The 17,493-nt window shown below is 45.8% G+C and overlaps 2 protein-coding genes across 10 annotated transcripts in view; one reads left to right on the top strand and one right to left on the bottom strand.

The window, feature by feature from the left end:
- LOC112981678 (probable cation-transporting ATPase 13A5) overlaps positions 1-15,928 on the top strand; it is a 44,542-nt gene extending 28,614 nt beyond the window's left edge. For 3 of the 5 annotated variants that reach the window (XM_064516794.1, XM_064516793.1, XM_026097515.2), the window contains 15 exons: positions 112-268; positions 1,724-1,841; positions 2,459-2,583; positions 2,739-2,902; positions 3,677-3,799; positions 4,653-4,732; positions 5,777-5,819; positions 6,672-6,781; positions 7,657-7,753; positions 8,784-8,856; positions 9,476-9,650; positions 10,765-10,955; positions 12,479-12,567; positions 13,534-13,614; positions 14,457-15,928. In XM_064516794.1, coding sequence (XP_064372864.1) covers positions 112-268; positions 1,724-1,841; positions 2,459-2,583; positions 2,739-2,902; positions 3,677-3,799; positions 4,653-4,732; positions 5,777-5,819; positions 6,672-6,781; positions 7,657-7,753; positions 8,784-8,856; positions 9,476-9,650; positions 10,765-10,955; positions 12,479-12,567; positions 13,534-13,614; positions 14,457-14,696 — 1,866 coding nt within the window. In that variant the 3' untranslated portion in view covers positions 14,697-15,928. Of the gene's footprint in view, positions 1-111; positions 269-1,723; positions 1,842-2,458; positions 2,584-2,738; positions 2,903-3,676; positions 3,800-4,652; positions 4,733-5,776; positions 5,820-6,671; positions 6,782-7,656; positions 7,754-8,783; positions 8,857-9,475; positions 9,651-9,916; positions 10,336-10,764; positions 11,234-12,478; positions 12,568-13,533; positions 13,615-14,456 lie in introns of those variants that run through there. The other 2 variants (XM_064516796.1, XM_064516795.1) reach the window with 2 other exon arrangements.
- The window catches only part of PLAAT1 (phospholipase A and acyltransferase 1), a 15,295-nt gene continuing 2,535 nt past the window's right edge, over positions 4,734-17,493 (bottom strand). For 4 of the 5 annotated variants that reach the window (XM_064516800.1, XM_064516798.1, XM_064516799.1 and 1 more), the window contains exon 4: positions 4,734-9,279. In XM_064516800.1, the coding sequence (XP_064372870.1) occupies positions 9,130-9,279 (150 nt within the window). In that variant the 3' untranslated portion in view covers positions 4,734-9,129. Of the gene's footprint in view, positions 9,280-15,836; positions 17,489-17,493 lie in introns of those variants that run through there. The other variant, XM_026097518.2, reaches the window with a different exon arrangement.

The following is a 17,493-nucleotide window of genomic DNA, read 5'->3' as shown; positions in this document are numbered from 1 at the left end:
ATCACCTCAGCCAGAAAAACCCAAACAAGCAAAAGCTCAGGATGGATTTGCTTTGTGTAATCAGTGAACCAAGTACCCAAATAACAGCTCATTTTCCTGACCTCTTTCCAGGCTCCTGTGGAAGGAATAGCAATCCTACATCAATTCCCATTTTCTTCAAGGTTGCAGAGAATGTCTGTTGTTACACAGAAGATCGGAAGGGAACAGTATGACCTGTACATGAAGGGAGCACCAGAAACAGTAACCAGCTTTTGCAGACAAGAAACTGGTATAGAATTCAGAAAGGGCAACTTTGAAGTTTTTATTTGGACTCGTTCCAAAACAGAGTTTCTGCTGGGATTGTAACCCTGAAAGGTTTTCAGTACTGTCTTCCCACTGGCCACACTGCAACCACATGCGCACAGCTCTTCCCACAAACAAGCCTTTTAACCCATGCAATAATTAAATGTCATTAGTTAATAATACAAAAAAACCATGCATTGCTTGTTTGAAAGTTCGAGATGCACATGGCCAAGCAGCTGGCGAGATGTGCAGACTGAGGTTTGGCCACTGTACAGCACTGAGCTGAGTTGCACCAGCTGAAGCTATAGCTCACAAATGCTGCCGACATGTCAAAATACTCAGAGTAGGTGTAAGATCATGGTAATTGCATGTGTCATAGCAAGGGTGATGTTGCAAACACATTCTTAACTTTTCTGTTAATTTATTGACCTGTGAATTTGGCACTGGGTTACTGCCCCAGCTTGCAAAGGCTTTAAATCTCAATGATTGGAAACTTGCTGTGGACATGCAAATTACTATTATTAGCGATAATTGCCATTAGCACTCCGGCCAAGACTTCTGTCCTCCCTCTGCAAACAAACAGAGGGTTTTCTTTTTTGCATGTCAGCAATATCAGAGGTCTGTTCTCAAATTTATCTGCAAACTTGAAACTCGAGTCACATTTGCTTGAATGCTTCAGAAGGATGCCAAGCAAACAGAGTACCAGTGGTCTGTGGCTCTGTGGTTTGTTATCTCAGATGGCAACGACCTGAGAACAGGTGAAAATGGTTTTGAGGGACAATGGAAAGATTTAGTTTAACATCACTTAAGGTCTAATGGCACAAGCCTCCAAACAATTCACAGTTAGCAAGAAAAATATCTTTATAATTAAGTTATGTTCCACTTTCTCAGGTATCTAAATATCTCCTCTTATCCTGTCTTAACTATTTCTATATTGCTTACAGTTTAATAAATAATTAGGTACTACTACTTACTACTGTAAGGCTTTGATTGCAATATGTAGTGGTTACAAAATACTGCAAACTTAAAAGGAACTCTTTCCTTTTAGAGTCACTGGAATGATCAGAGAATTGAAAAATTAGGATTTGGGAGACTTCTCCTATTAAAGCATGGACATAAAATAATTTTCCCAGTATAACTTAGCATATAGGCAGCAAAACTCAAGCCAGAATTGTGAAATTGGGTCAGTCCTCTGCACAGTAATTCATCTTACTTACCTGCACCTCAACGTGTCTTTAAAAGCATGAAATACATGGATAAGTCACTTATTTGAACAGCCAGTCACAGAGCCTCAGTACAAACCAGTTGACATTTATTATGAGAGGGCACAGTGTGTCTAAGTAAGGCTATAACATGTCCCAAGGGACAGGCACTTAACCCTAGAAAAGAAATCAGCAAGGATGAAGTATTTTAACCATGAAACTTTTTTCCCTGTAAACAGTCCCAGCCAATTTCTTAAAAGAGCTTAAGACATACACGAGCCAAGGTTTCAGAGTCATTGCCCTGGCCCATAAAGTGCTGAACCTAGGAGAGGACGCAGACGCGCGCAGCCTGAAGAGGTAAGGTTTGTTAACGTGCTACTAGTTTCCCTGCCCCAGTTCTTCCCTTATCCGCTTGTCGTGGCCTGCCCTGACCCAGCCCCTTCCCAAACCTTCCACGACAGAGGGAGCGCAGTGGCAATGGCTGTGCCACATAGCATCTGCACCCTGGCAGATGATGACTGTACTGTGAATTACCCGATATACTAGCGCTCGTGTAGGGCTCGCTGAGCCGCGGTCCAGAGGCTGCTGTCAGACAGTAGTGAGAGCTGGTTATTGCATTTCAATAACTCAATGAACTGGGATCGTGATAGGAAGTAACTCTGTGTGCCTCAATCGGGGGGCTTCATCTAGCCTGTTCCTGCAAGCGTCCGTCCCTCTGTATGTGCGTCCAGGCTGCCTCGCTCCTTCCTCAGAGTGGCAGCGTAGAGGAGCCACAGTCTGGCTGAGGCTGTAGAAGTGTCAGCGCTCGCTGAGCACTGTTTGTCCCGAATTTGGCCTCAGCTGGGTTTCCCTGCAGAGAAATGGCATTTCCAGCTGAGTGCAGCTTCCCCTCTGAGCCAAACCTGCAGGGAGAGTCTCGCTCTGCGCACAGTCCCCGGCAAACAGCACGTCTGTGTTTCTGTCCTTGCTCCAAGGGAGGTGGCAGAGTCCGACCTGGCATTACTGGGCCTCCTGGTCATGGAGAACCGCCTGAAGCAGGAGACAGAGCCTGCACTGAGAGAGCTTGCTGCCGCCCGCATCCGGAGCGTCATGGTCACAGGTAAAACCCCGGCTCGCCCTGCACATGCAGCCCACCCGCGAGCAGACGGGAAAGGCTGGCTCTTGCAGCATCTCCATGGCTTCCGCCCCGACAGCCTGGGCGGTTGTGAAGCGGTGGCAAGTGTCAGCGGTCTGCATCGCCGGTGTCGTTCGCAGGAGACAACCTCCAGACGGCTGTGACGGTAGCCAGGAGCGCGGGGCTCGTGCACGGGGCTGGCCGAGTGATCCTCGTGGAGGCGAGAGAGCCGGAGGGCTCCGCTCCAGCTTCCCTTTCCTGGCAGCTCGCAGAGGACAGCAAGGCAAATGCAGCTGGGCCCAGCGTAAGCACAGCTGGGGACGGTTGCATTTGGGAGCTGGTTGGAGTTAACAAAGCTTTAAATGTGTAATAATCAGATTTGTCACTTGGACTCCTTGCTGGGCGTTTTGCAGCGGCTAGGAGAAGCAGAGGAAAACCCCAGGGCTGGTTTACCTCTGCCCCAGGGTACGCAGAGGTGTGATACAGACCATTCACCCACCAAGGAGAAATAACTAATACTATGGCTCTTTGCTCTGGATAACATGTGAAATAACTGTGCAAATAACTGCCTGTGCTCTGCAGATGCGGTGGCCCCTCCACTCACGCTTTGGGTACACAGAATTAGCACAAATTCTTGCCTGTGTGACTATTTGCTGGACCAAATTTCAGTATCTAAACTAGCAGGAGTACATGTTGTGGCTAACAAGTATTAATTACCCATGGAAACACAGCTAGAAAATCAAGCGTTGCCAGGCTGGCACAGGGTGTTGCGCCAGGCTAATCTCCCCGTTAGCCTGGTGGGAGGCTGCAGGCATGGAAGCGGGGCGGCATTTCAGGCCCCACAGCACGGGTCAGGCAGCAGGGCTGGGTGTATGGTGGCCACGGGAGCGGGGGCTTGCTGCAGGGCTGGGATGGTCCTCTGCCACCGCGAGCTCTGAGCGGCCCCAGCCAGGGCCAGTTATCATCCGGGAAGGGGAGATGGCTTCAGAGACAGATCTGTCCCAGGGCCAGCCCAGGCTCCAGGGCTTCAAGATGTTATGACTGCAGTCTGAGGAAAAAAATGCCGTCTTATTTCTAGGAGATACATGTTAATACTGAGGAAAAGGTGATCTTGGAAGGAGAAACCTGCAACTACCATTTTGCGATGGATGGAAAGACCTACCAAATTATTATAAAGCACTTCTACAGCTTGCTGCCAAAAGTAAGTTGGGAGGGAACAAAGCACCTGCTTTCCTCTCCCTGTTTTATTTAAATGAGAATTGTGTTCAGGCCTCTCCTGCCTGAACCAGAAAGGTACTTTTCCATCAGTACCTATAATGCTGTTATTTCACACGTTGACAGCTCAGGCTGCTTCCCAACACATCTCAAGTTTAACCCGAACAGCTCGCTTTCAGCGTCTGTTCTTCTGAGACTTCAAGTGACAAGGTTAGTTGTGGTGCTGTGAGCAGCTGCGCTACTCCAGGGTCATCTTCTCAGTTCGAGTTTAATTAAAAAATATCAGCCCATTTCCCCATGTATCAGTACCATAGCTGGCAGTGCCTTCTGCTCAGCAGTGGCATCACAAACATGAAATACCCCCACCTAGGAGCAGGAATCTTCAACTCCTGTCACCCAGCCCATAAAATAGCTGGAATTGGGACAGATACTGTTTGGCCAGATTTTCAGGTAGGAAAAAACTTAGGCTTACTAATATTACACCGGTGTCATCAATCATCTGTTGAGCACTTGGAAAACATTTAACTTTGCTATTCAAAAGGCTGTTGGAGAGCACATGGCACTTGCTGTTTTCCCAGCACCTGCTATGGAGACAGCAAGAAAGAAATCGAAGCACGGTAAATCTGACTCTAATTTAGAGGAAACCCTAACTTTAAGGGTAGCAAAACTTTGCAAATTTGGGAGACAGAATTGGAGGATTTTAAGCACATGTTAGACACCAGTCAAGGAGGCCTGATCCTGCCCCAGAGGAGTGGTGTGGACAAACTGAGCTCTTCAGGTCCCACGCAGCCTATGCCATGAATGCAAGCCCGAGGACAGCCTGTTGCTCTTTCTTGCAGATATTAGTGAATGGGACTGTCTTTGCTAGGATGTCTCCTGCCCAGAAATCCAGCCTTGTTGAAGAGTTTCAAAAACTGAAGTAAGGTTTTGTTTGTTTTTTTTATTGTTGTTAAAAAAGGAAAAAAAAAACAGTAAAATGCTTTGTTTGAAGTATAATTATACCAGTCAGTGCTGCTCCAAACCCAGCTTTCTGATCCTCCCTTCCTCCGCACACAATCCGTGTTCACATCCTTTGTGGCCACCTTCCTCCCAGTCTGCCTACAAGAATCCTGCACGTCAGGAGTAGCTTTACCCATCGACCAGTTTTAGCCACTGCTTCTCTCTGTTGCAGTGCAGTAAGCAGCATTATCCAGGGATGAGACAAAAATATAGAGCCAGGCTCTAGCCCACGCAAATACCTCCTGCCGCTACTCCCCGCAGGCTTGCTGGCACTGCTGTGGTTGCAGCTTTAGTGAAGCTGAAGAGGGCTTGAAGCAGTCAGGAGTTTGACCCAAAAGCTGTTCTTTCAGATACCTTCCAAATGAATGATTCCTTCCCCACCAGAAATTGCACTAACCGCAAATATTACTGGCTGAGGACAAATGAGATGTGACACCTTTCCAAAAGGAAACAGTAGAGTTATTGGGTATGAGGTGCTTCATCCAGGGAGGAAGTCCCCAGGCCTCTTGGAGGGACCTCGCGTGATGGTTTGGGAGCTGCTGTGTTATTCTAGTAATTACTGCTTCATTGATCCTACAGGCACGTTCAGGGACAAAGTGTCACTAAAAGTCAAGCTGCAGCCACAGGAACAAATGTGCAAATATGCACACCCTGCTCCCTTTCTGTGACACCTAGTACTAAAGGGAAAACACTGCCTGGAAGAAAATGATATTGTTTCCTTTCCTGTTATAATCTCTTTCTAAATTTAATCCTAATTTTGCTCTCTGCACTCTGCTCCAGCCCCTCCCCGTAAGCGATTAACCCTGTGGAAACAGCCGCCTTACTCCCCCTGCATCTATCTCCTGTAGTAGGGTAACGTGAGTCCTGATCTAATATACCTGCAAATCCTGTGCCGAGTATCCTACTACATGATGAAATAGTTGTATGCAAAGCTTATGCATTTGTCTGCCTTTTTCCCCATCAGCTACTACGTGGGTATGTGTGGCGATGGAGCTAATGACTGTGGGGTAGGTACCAGCTCACGTCCCTTTCTTGTTAAAAGTTTCAGCTCGTTCAGTCTAACAAGTACTGTTGCAAGGGACTGTGTGACAAAACATTTCATCAGCATTTTCCGAGTCAGCCTGTGGGTACATTCAGTCAGCATGTCATTGTAAAGTACAATATAGGTGCTTTTTTTTCACAATACCATCAAAAAAACCCCAGAGGAACATTACTGTGGGGTTTTTTTTGTTTTTTTGTTTTTGCCAGAAACTGGGGGCAGGGATACTTGTTTTTACACGATATTTATGATTATTCTGATTTATCTTCTGGGACTAAAATGTAAAGCTGATGGCCTTAGAAAAATAATTACATCATCTATTATATTATCTATTATTATATGAATAATATAATAATATTATAATAATGTATTGGTTTTGTAAAAGTTGCCAACAGCTCACTTCTGAGTACTAAAGAAGAGGTGCTGAAATCAGGTTGCTGGGAACTCATAAGAAAGCAATAAAAGAAATATGAAGAGGACATTGAAAGGAATAGAAAGAAGAAAGAGGAAATGCTAATATAAATAGTTTAACAGAATATTTAACAGAAGAGGTATATACAAATTCCAGCATGGGGGAGACCCTACAGCATCCTTCAAAAGACTGTAAATAGGTATAATGGGATTAAATGAACAAAGGGGATATTTAAGCCCTAGGGAAGGAATACTATCTGGAAAATGAGATCAGTTAGGCTACAGAATAGAGGAAGATCAATTACAAAGGACATTTGAAGCAAAGCTTGAAAAGCTCCAGTAAATGTAGGGTGCAGGGTGTGAGAGGTGTAAGCATGTCTCTCCATTTTCTTACTCCTGTGGATTTCAGGCTTTGAAAATGGCCCATGCAGGAATATCACTGTCAGAGCAGGAGGCGTCTGTGGCTTCCCCTTTCACGTCCCAAATTCCCAACATCCAGTGTGTGCCGGAGCTGATCAGGTAGGTTTGCTTGGCGCGCTGTGGCCTGCCCGGAGCGCCGTGCGCCGGGCTGCTAGTGGGAGAGCACAGGAGTGAGCAGGATCCTGAGGCAGCTTGGTGATAATGAAAATAATTTGTATTTACTTTTTTACATTTGTATGGCTAATTGTGTAAACACATGCACAGAGAAAGAAAGGGGGGTGGAGAGAGATCGCATGTACATGTTCGCCTCAAGGATGCTGAGAAACCAAACAATTTCTCGGTAAATATGCAAAACAAAGCAGAAAGCTTTTTTGCTGCTTGTGGTTGTGGGTTTTCTGAATCTTAAAATTGAAGTGCTGTGAGTGTTTTTGTGATTTTTAGGAGAGCTTCACCCACGGTTGCTGATTTTTTGGAATAGGCACAGGAATAGAGTCACATGAAAGGACAGATGTAGCAGTGACCACAGAATAGATTTGCTTGTCATTACCTCAAAATGTTGGCATCCGCATGCTGTACAGAGTCATGGAGCAGCCAGTAATAATGCCCTCAAACCTAAATACATGCAAAGACAATTACCTTTCTGTACAGAAATGCACCTCATTCCCAAAAGTGTTGAACGAATTAGTAATGAAAAAAAATAGCAGCAGCTTAAGCCAGATATTAAATTGTAGCTGCAGAATAAAAGCAAAGAAACAAAACACTGCAGATGAAGGGCTAGTTAAGTGGCTCTGCAGTATCTTAAGGCCAAAATGTTTGTCCATGGAATTTAGACTCTTTCCCATTCTTCTTAAAAGCCCTACACAAAAGTTGTTGTCCTTACGAGCAGACACTGCCTCTAGCACTAAGACCTTAGTACTTTGTCTGCAGCTGTAAGGGGGGTTTTGGTTTCGTTTGTTTTTTTTCTTTTTGAGCAGGGAAGGTCGAGCTGCTTTGGTTGCTTCTTTTGCTGTGGTTAAATACCTGACCCTTTATGGCTTGATTCAATTTTTTGGTACTGCCCTGCTGTTTTGGGTAAGTGTATAATACCAACCTTCTGTCAGTGAACTGTGCTTTTCTTGGATTTTATCTTTAGCAGTATTACACAGCTGGGGCTGGGTAATACAGGGCTTCAAAGAATAACAGAGATGTGAAAAGCTGGGTAGTTAGCAGCACAACGTAGACTGGTTGCAGGGAGTCCCAGAATCAGTGAAAAAGCCTGATGATACAGCTTCATCTATTCTAAAAGAAGAAAGGGGAATTATAAAGGGGGTCAGTACTCCTCAGCTGGGTGGTGGAGGCCCAGGAGCAGGACTGGCTATCAAATGGATGCTTTGGCAGGGCAGCTTTCTCCCTCTGCTGGGGAAAAGAAAAAAGAAAAAAAAAAAAACCTTGGAAAAGAAAGCTTCTTATACAGATGAATAAGGGTAGGTAGTTCTTAAGAATGACCTTTATTTATCGCTGCTGTATGAGGAGTCTTCTAAAATTTTTATCAGTGAAAAGAAAAATAGCGAAGGAAATGGCTTTTACTCAGGGCCACTTTTCCTAACCATGTCCATGCACATCTGTGCACCGTCCCTCAGAAGGTGAAGGGCATCAGGCCAATTGAGCTGCTGTGAATTTTCATGGTATGGCTCAGCCTTGGTGGGAGAACACAGAGAGAGTGTTTGTGGGTCACCGCACAGCGACAGTACATGGCTTCTTAGGGAATCAAATTTTCAAGACTCCTTGTCAATAAAATAGTTAAACTATTTCAGATAATATCAGAATTGTTGAAATACATGAGTACGAAATCAACCTGCTTACCCAGCCACTAGTTTGGGCCTACCACCTTTGACAGTGCTCCCGTTGCCCGAAGACATTTCAAGCCTGGCACAAAGTGAAACTCTGGTTCGTGTTGCTGTTACTGTGGGCTAGGAGTGCTTGACCTGGTCTGAGTAGTCCATCAGGGCCTTGATAATGCTTTCTGGCACGACATTGCTTTGAAACAGCAGCTGGTGTTGCAGGTTGTATCATGAAAGTTGACACCTGTTGTCATGTGATGCTTTCTTTGTTTTTCTTCCAGCAACTGCAGATCTTTGGAAATTACCAGTACTTCATACAAGACGTCGTCATTACCCTTCTGGTTTGCCTAACAAGTAAGCAGCTCAGGGAAACCAGCTGTGTGTAAGAGCCCAAGTGTAAACAGTCAAATTCACTTTCCAATAAAAATTGAAATGAGGAGCCAAGTTCTGCTGTCAGTAACATCACAACCACTGATGCTAGAGCAATCCCCAGGGCCCAGAGAGTGGAATTTGGCTCATAATCCTTTGCAAGCACAGCTAGAGGAAATCCGTACAGAGCAGAGAGTGTTTGGATGTGTGACTTCACTGGAAAAGGAGCATTTGCTCCTATTATGTTAGCTGCTATAGTTAGACCACGGTAGTGGGGCTCAGAGAGTGTAACTGTATCTCTTGGCTCGCCTGCATGCTCTCAGTGTGAGAGACAGCATCGTCTTGGACTCCCATGGAGATCCCTGTCTGCGGGTGGCGATGATATTCCCCATTTCTCAGTGCATTTTCCTGTGGGATGTGGGGATTCAGAGAAAATTCAAATGGAAAATAGTGGAGATCGAAGCCATTTCTTGCTTATTTATTAGGGCCAGACTTTGCAGCTCTCACCTGCAGTGAATGGGTGGGTGACCTGCATGCAGCTCTGTTCACCCAGCTAACACAGAGGGATGTTGGCAGACAGGAAATGCCTATGGTTTCTTTCCAGTGAGCTTGACTGAGGCCTATCCCAAACTGGCACCCTATCGCCCTCCTGGCCAGCTCATCTCTCCTCCCTTGCTACTCTCCATCATCCTCAATGTGTGCTTTACTGTAGTCATGCAAACCTGCGGCTTCCTTCTGGTGAAGCAACAGCCATGGTACGCAAAGCTGGCCAGCCACAGGTAAGCTCCTCTTTTTGTCTCTGATCCCCAGCCTGCAGATCAGACTGCCAGCTGTGCACACAGCTGTGCGTTGGCAGCACCCCAACCCTTCCCGCTACCTGCAGCAGAGCACGCTGCCTCACTGGAGCACAACGATTGCCTTTTCCCTGCGGTGCGTGTACTCAGCAGAGTGTTGCCATGACACTAATAAGTTGCTGCAGATGCAAGGATAGAAATCTAAAAGCTAAACCACCTCTGTTCCTCAAAGATCTCTTTTTCCTCTGAAGCATGCAGGGCTCTGCCTGTCTGGAAACACCAGATAAACAGCCGACGCAGCGCAAGGATGCAAGGCACAGCGGCGCATCTGCATCAGCACCCCCAGGGCTGTGCTGTGCAGGGCCCCTCTTGCTGCCCTGCTTACAGAGCGCTCAGAGTTCGTGCTGTCTTCTGGAGGGGCCTCAAAATGCGGAGAGCCACCAGAGCTGGGAGGAGGGGGAGGTGGGGGGAATCGGGCATTATCCACCACATTTCTTTCTCTCCGTTCCCCTTTGCTGCCCTCTCCCGGGGTCAGACCATAAAGCTCTTCTGGGAAAATAAACAGTCCCCCAGATTTTTCCTAAATCTAACTTGGCTTGGAAAATGGTTCCACGTTTGGAAGCAGTCTTGCTTTCTGCATCTCTGAAATATAAAAATCTCTGCCCATACACAGGAACTGGTTACCTTATGTCATTGTGCAGAAATGAATTTGTAGGGTAGGAAACTCAGCAAGGTGTTTCAATGGGAATGTCCACGGGTACCGGGGACCAGCCGAGGCCGTTGCACCGCCACCAAGCTGATACATCACTGGGCATACACTTCCTAAATGGTGTGCAGGCAGCTGGGGCATGCACACGCATGTCCAAAGGCTGTCTCTCTCATACACTGCTGGTGTTGCTCACCCAAGAGCAGAGATTTCAACATAGACCAGGAAATTAACAGATTTTTTTTTCTTGAAACAAACTTAAATGTGGATTTTGATTTTGTGGATGATATCAGGTCATTATAGGAGGTTGGGTAAGAAAGAAGAGGGAATGGCTGCTTGCAACTCATTGTTCCTGATGAGAGCAGGAAGAAAATGCCAGGTATTTCCTTACAGACATTGCTCTCTGGAAAACCAGACTCAGATCTCCACCAGCACAGGAGGAAACAATACCACCAGTAGCGCCTACAGCAGTGTCCTCAGTTATGAAGATACTACACTGTGGCCACTATCTTCTATCAATTGCATCATTGTGGCCTTCGTCTTTTCCAAGGGAAAGCCCTTCCGCAAGCCTATCTATACCAACTGTAAGTAGAGCTGGATTAACATGTGCTCTGTAGACTCTCATTCCTGCCACAAAACAACACCGGCAAGAGAGGCTGCTAGGAAAGTGATGTTATGATTTTATCTGTACCCACACCACTGACTGTCACGTAAAATAATTGTTGATATATGTTAGGTCCTATTTCACTATCTCTAAAACAAGCTCAGCTACCATCTATTGTATTAGCTCTTTCCTTGAGATAACAAGTAGCACTGCTAAAGACTGCATAAGGAGACTGCATCTTCATTTGGAAAGTACATGCTTTCCAGAAGATGATGTGCTGGACTTATTGCCAGACCTGTATATTATCGTGAATGCAGATAGCAAACAAAGATGAGATGTATTTGTTTGGAAATCCACAGTTACAATCTTGCCTTGCCTGACCTCCATTCCTAGAGATGAGAGAGAAAAGGCTATGATGAAATTACTGTTCAAATCCTCTCACGATAATCCTTCTTTTTCTATTTGAGTTTTGCAGAGATGATTTAGCCCTACTAGCCTTCAGGTACTGACAGCTCCTTTGCAATTGCAGCTTTTCCCCCCCGATGAGAGGGCAGGGCTTTGCTTAACCTTAGCAGTGTTGATTTCATTTGGTATTTTGGGAAAAGGCAGGTCCCAAATGTGTTTCACAGAGCACTGATCACCTGCAGAAGATAGACAGCAAATAGAAAGAAAATGCCTTGAAAGCAGTCAAGCAGAGTCGGGAGAGAGGACGCTTTCAGCTGACTAATGTGCACATGCATCTCTGTTTTATCCCTTGTTGGGGAAAATTGCTGGCAGGAGACAAAGGGAAAATTGCTTGTTTTTGCAACCCATTCCATCCTGTCCCCCTTCCACCCTACCAGTGAACAAGGCTGCCAAATTTGGGAGCTGTTGATCCAATTTACCAACTAGTTTTAGGTGCCCAGCTCCCAGGATCTGCCAAGAGTTTGGCACTCCAAAACTCTGAGCCACTTGTGAGTGCTCTGTGGCCTCCCGCTTGTCTGGAAAAGGGTGCAAAGCCAGACATCAGCTGGCAAAACTCTCCCTATGGAAGACACTTGCATAGCCCACCTTTGTCCCAACAGCGTAAGTCCCTGGAGCACCTGGGTGTGCCTTAGAGGGGGCAGCCCACAGGAACCAGAGCCGACACACATGGCTACCTGAGGTCGGGGGGACAGCTGAGCACATGGAGACAGAACAGAGGCAGGGATGCTGATGCTGCGCTGTGCTTTTTTTAATGAAGACTTATGACTAATAGCAATGCCTTTTTGAGGCAGTTTCCTTTGGTTGTATAAGAATCAGAATGTGCCAAATCACTTGTGCACTAAAACTAGTGCAAGTGGAGAGCTTTGCAACAGGCTGGTGGGGAGTAGCTCTCCTGGGTTTCAGCGCTTCTTTTTGGATTTTACAGACTGGCAATTTTACACGACCATTTGGGGCTCCTATCAACATGCATGCAGTTAGAACTATTCTGGTTACCAAACCACCCCCTTCTCAGGGCCACAAATGCTCTTGTTTCCCTAGATGTGTTTTCAATCTTATTGGCCCTCCAGCTTGGAATCTGCCTCTTCCTCTTCTTTGCTGACATTGATGCCGTGTATAGTGGCATGCAGGTAAGTTTAAATGAAACATGCATGTCCTTTTCATGCTACATGTTTCATTGACCCTTTACTTGAGCATGCAGAGCATGAGCTACAGCTACGTTCACCTTTGAGATGAATTTGCTGGTTTGGTGCTGACTGAGCAGCCCTTTGCAACTTCTCTAACATCCATCTAACAAGGATTTGATCAATGAGGTATTCATCTTCTCCTGTAAAGACGGGGCATCAATAGGGAAAAGCAAAGTGCTCATAGCTTGCTGCCTTTTTTTCGTAATAGAAAAGCACAATAGTGTCGATTGTGTTTTGGCATGTTAAAGGAGGCTTCCTGGCCGGGGAGCCAAGTGGGCAGGGAATTCTGCTGCTGCTGCCACCCCCTCCTGGAGCACAGTGAGCCCATGCAGTGCTGTGGGGCTGCTCCCTTCCTGGCACCCTGATCTAGTGGAGGGATACCAAATCCAAAGCACTCCCGTGAGCTCAGCAAGGGGCAGAGCACAGACAATGGCTTCCAGCAGCACAGCCCAAACATGGGGAATGACCTGCAGAGAGCTCAGGGCAATGACCAGTCCTTACTGCAGCCTGAGCAGCTTGTTCCTAACTGTCCCCAAGCAGGATCTTACACAAGGTGTTGTTAGTGTGGAGGCCTGGCATTAGGGTTAGCATACAGAGGACAGGATCTACACTTTGTGCATTAGCTGTAGCTCCCCAGAAGTATTTAGGCATCTAATCCTGATCCAGGCACCTGATTACTGGTTTCAATAGTAGTTTCAGCAGCCAAGGCGAGTTAGGCACCTATGTGCAATGGAGAATCTGGCCTCAAACCTTTCACTGTCTCTGACAAGAGATATTACTGTTACTTCTTACTGCCTCCTCCATGCTTGCCATTGGAAAAATGTTAGTCAGCGTCTTGAATCATTGGGAACAGTTGCAAATCTTGGCAAGGCAGTTAAACCTCATTGTGGTTCATGTCTTTTCCAACAGTTTCTTTGCACTCCTGTGATCTGGAGAGTTTATGTCTTATTGATGCTCTTGGTCACCTTTTGTGTATCTTTTTTTACAGAGGTGAGTATATTTATTTACCTTTTTTCCCCTGGGGGTAAACAGGAGCAGTCTCTTTCTTTTCTTATTAGCAGTCATGCTCTCCTCCTGCAGAAGCATAAACATGCAGGCCTCTTTATTTATTTTTTCCCCTCACCTGTGTCAATCAAATCCATTTTACACAGCACCAGAGGCTTTAGACCAAGTCTTTTAAGCCTTCAGGGAGAGAAATAAACCAAGCATTGCCAGTAAGGAAGCCCACTCTCCTCACTTGCTGGGAGCAGGACTGGCTCTGGGGATAATGGAGCAGACAGCTGCACGTGCAGATGCCTCATAGTGACTTTAAAGCCCCTTTCCTCTTGACCTAAAATTGTCCAGGCTAGAGACTGCACTGGCTAGCGCAGTCATTAAAAAAAAAAAAAAAAAAAAAAAAAAAAACAGGCTCACAAATAATGTTTTGTGGGTCCGAGATGGCTGCGTCTCACCAGATGGGGTCATGGAGCCATATCCAGAACTGGGTGCTGTTCCTTGCAAGGAAACAAGAGTGTACAGTCATCCTACAGCCCCAGGAGGAAAAACTTGTCCCTGATTCTCCCCATCAGCTAAACAGACTGAAATCAGTGCCATAGAGATACAACTAAGCAGAGTCTTCCTATGAACTAGGAAGTGTGATGTCCACGTAGCACCTGGCAACTATTTTACTGAAAGTGAGAGCATGCACTCCCAGTGCTATGCTTACCGTCGCCTCTAAGAACAGAGGCTCAGGGGATTTTGCAGATAGAACAAGGAATAGTTTTCATCCACTGAACACTTCTCCCTCTCCAGGAAGAGCAACAGCACTGACTCTGCTTTGTGTCACTCCATAGGATGTTATCTTGCAAAACAAACAACTCTGGCTGCTGCTTAAAACCTTGTCTGGATTCCAGTCAAAGAGCCAGTACCGAAAATGGCAGAGGAAGCTGCAAAAGGATCCAAACTGGCCTCCCTTAAATGCAAAAGAATTTGCAACAAAAAATACAAATGAGGTTTACATTAACCCAATATATGAACACAATGAAGGGGACTACGGGTACGATCCTATAGCTGGGAATGGGACTGCCCTGTGACTAGCTTGTACTGAACAGTCCATGCCTTCATCACTTGCTATGCACAAGATTCAGATTTTTGAAATGCATGAACAAACCAAACATTTTGGAGGCAGACTGGGACTGCTATGGCTGTGCCCTGGAGCACAGGGGAGCAGTATTCTCTCAGTTGCTGGTAAAATAACAACTTTGGTTCCACTCTGTGCCGCAGCAGGTCTCAGGCCTTGCCAATATCACCTATGAAGTCTGAAGTGATGGTTTCTACTGTGTCACATCATGATCCCACTCCAGGGTTTGGCCACCACTCCACCAAATCCTGTCAATGTATCCAGTGAACCTGATGGAAAGGCAGTTAAAAATCTGTGACCTTATCTTGACTCCACAGAAGAACACATGTACAATTGCAAAATCCAGCATTAAATGACACCCTGCAGTTCCCAAGGCCTACAAGAAAGACCCATATATCATGTAATTCTAGCTTTCTTCCATCCTGCAGTGAATTACAGATGTGAGAGGGCACACACATTGTCCTACCTGACCCCCTACCTCAACAGTTTCTGCACAAGTATAACTCACTGAATACAGAAAAGGCGTAAGCTGTCACGTCAGGCTGGGAAAGCTAGCAAAGTATTTACCACAAGGATATGTCCTACTCAAGCTTGCAAAGTCCCAGGAAGGAAGAGCTGCCCCCTGCCCCACCAGGCAGAAGCACAACCCCCAGTTCATGCTCTGCCGCAGATCCGACCAGGGGAGGGTCAGTCAGATAACTCATGAGGTTCTCCATCACGCCTGCGCATTTCAAGAGGACCTGTGGAGGGACCAGTCCTGTTTTATCTTGGATACTGCTATTGCAGCTTTTGCTGGCTCAGGCTCATACACTTTGAGCATGACATACCTGAGAACTAAATGCTGTCCTCAGTTTGATATCACATAGCACTACTACTTTCAAGGACTCAGTGGCAAGCAGCACTGAGCCTTGACTTTTTGCTTTAAATAGGTCATGCCAAGAAGCAAGGGTTTTAATGTGCTCTAGAGCTCAGCTGCTACACAGGTACAATAAGCTGAGCCCCTAAACATTAGCTTTTTCATTTTTAACTTTTCAGTGACCTAATTAGTTAGCCATGAAAAAACTTTTGATTACATTTGCAGCAACCAAAAAAAGCCTTTCAGGTTCAGATTTATTATGTGTTTCCCCATATTAAAAAAGAAGACTCCTATTTAAATGTAATAATTGATGGCACTACCAAATATGACCAGAAGTCTTTGTCTTGTTATTTCAAACATTAGAACAACTGATGTTTAAAAAAAGCTTCTGAGCCAGCTATGTACGTGTTAAAAGCAGACAAAAATAGCAAGCCTCTTACAGACAGCTCTTATGCACTCATCGCTTCTTACAGTCCAGGCAGTTGCATATGGCAAAAGCAACACAGGATTTCATTTCTTATATGCAGTCTGCAAATAACATGGTTCCAAACATGCAAACCAAATACTCCCTTCAGACAGTAATAAACCATAACTTTTCTAACTGATTTTCTTATGGGACAAGTCACACATTACCTTTGTGAGTGGGAAATAGTTAGGCTCTGTAGATCTTGTGAGATGTCACATAGATGCTGCACAGGTGCTTCACCTACAGTCCTGCAGGGACACTGGGTTTACCTTACTGCTGTCTGGAGGAAGATCTTAATTGCACTGGAGCAACAAGCTGCTTAAACTTAATTTTGGACACTGTAGAGAAAATGGCCCCAGCTCCAGACATGGATCAAAGGTTTCTGGCTGATTCACTGCAGTCTTAGGTTAAGCCTCATCACTTTGGGAGACCAAGGAATAAGCTTGGTCAGGTCCAGTACCAACAGCTACCGCACTTAATGGATGAAGAGGGAATTTTCAGCTGCACAGTGGTCCCAACCTGGAACAAACAGCTGCCAGAAAAAAAGCTAGCTGTTTTTTTTGTTGTTGTTGTTAGATTCCGCAGAGCAGTCAACAGGTGGGCCTGCTGCTCCTGAAAGGAGTCAGGGGAACCAGAGAAAGGGACATTTTGCAGGTGGAAGAAAACCGAGCAAGACACCATCATGCCAAAAACAGAACATCAATTTAAAACACTGAGGGAGCACCTCTTAAGACCTGCCCTTCCTTCCTGCCTCCCTCACTCTCAAGAGCAGCTCAGAGTTTAGGAACTGCAAGTACAAGGGCATACATAATATAGGCCTTGTCTATCATTTCACAGGCAGTCTCATGCAGGTCTAGGCAGCTGGGGTTTTGCACTTGTACAGTCCATCAGTTGGAGGACACGTAATAACCCTTAGCAATATTTTTATGTTACTTTTGTTTTCAAAAAAAATGTAAAAATGTTTCTTCAAACTGGTTAAAAAAAGTTATTAACAAAAAGAGCTCACAGAAAGCAGTCCATAAAAACAGCATGTGTAAAAAGACTGTTTGCAGGCTCACTGGACCAGTCCTCAGCAAAGCAGTGGCGGGGAGAGGGGGTGGATAAGGATGGGGAATTTGCTTGCTAGCTCTGCAATACTAGCATGGAAATCATCACAGGCAATGTAATGCAAGCAGCTGTGGCAAATAGGCTAGTGCTGGTCTCATCAAGAGTAACACATTTGTTAGTAAGTCTCGGTTGCAGCTACAGCCATGAACTGTCCCAGTTCCATCCCAGCCAGGGATCCAGCTACCCTGCTCTGACCACTTATCATGGGAGTCCGTCAATATTGTCTTTCTCTGGATCTGCTTCGGAAAAAGCCCAGCAAGGAGAAGGCACCAGCGGCAGCTGTTACAAACCCAATGGCACTGATTGCTCGGTTGGCCTGCA

This window comes from Dromaius novaehollandiae, chromosome 9 (assembly GCF_036370855.1).
Source record: "Dromaius novaehollandiae isolate bDroNov1 chromosome 9, bDroNov1.hap1, whole genome shotgun sequence".
Taxonomy (NCBI): domain Eukaryota; kingdom Metazoa; phylum Chordata; class Aves; order Casuariiformes; family Dromaiidae; genus Dromaius; species Dromaius novaehollandiae.
The sequence above is the reverse complement of the archived record's forward strand: the minus strand, read 5'-3'. Positions and strand labels throughout refer to the sequence as shown.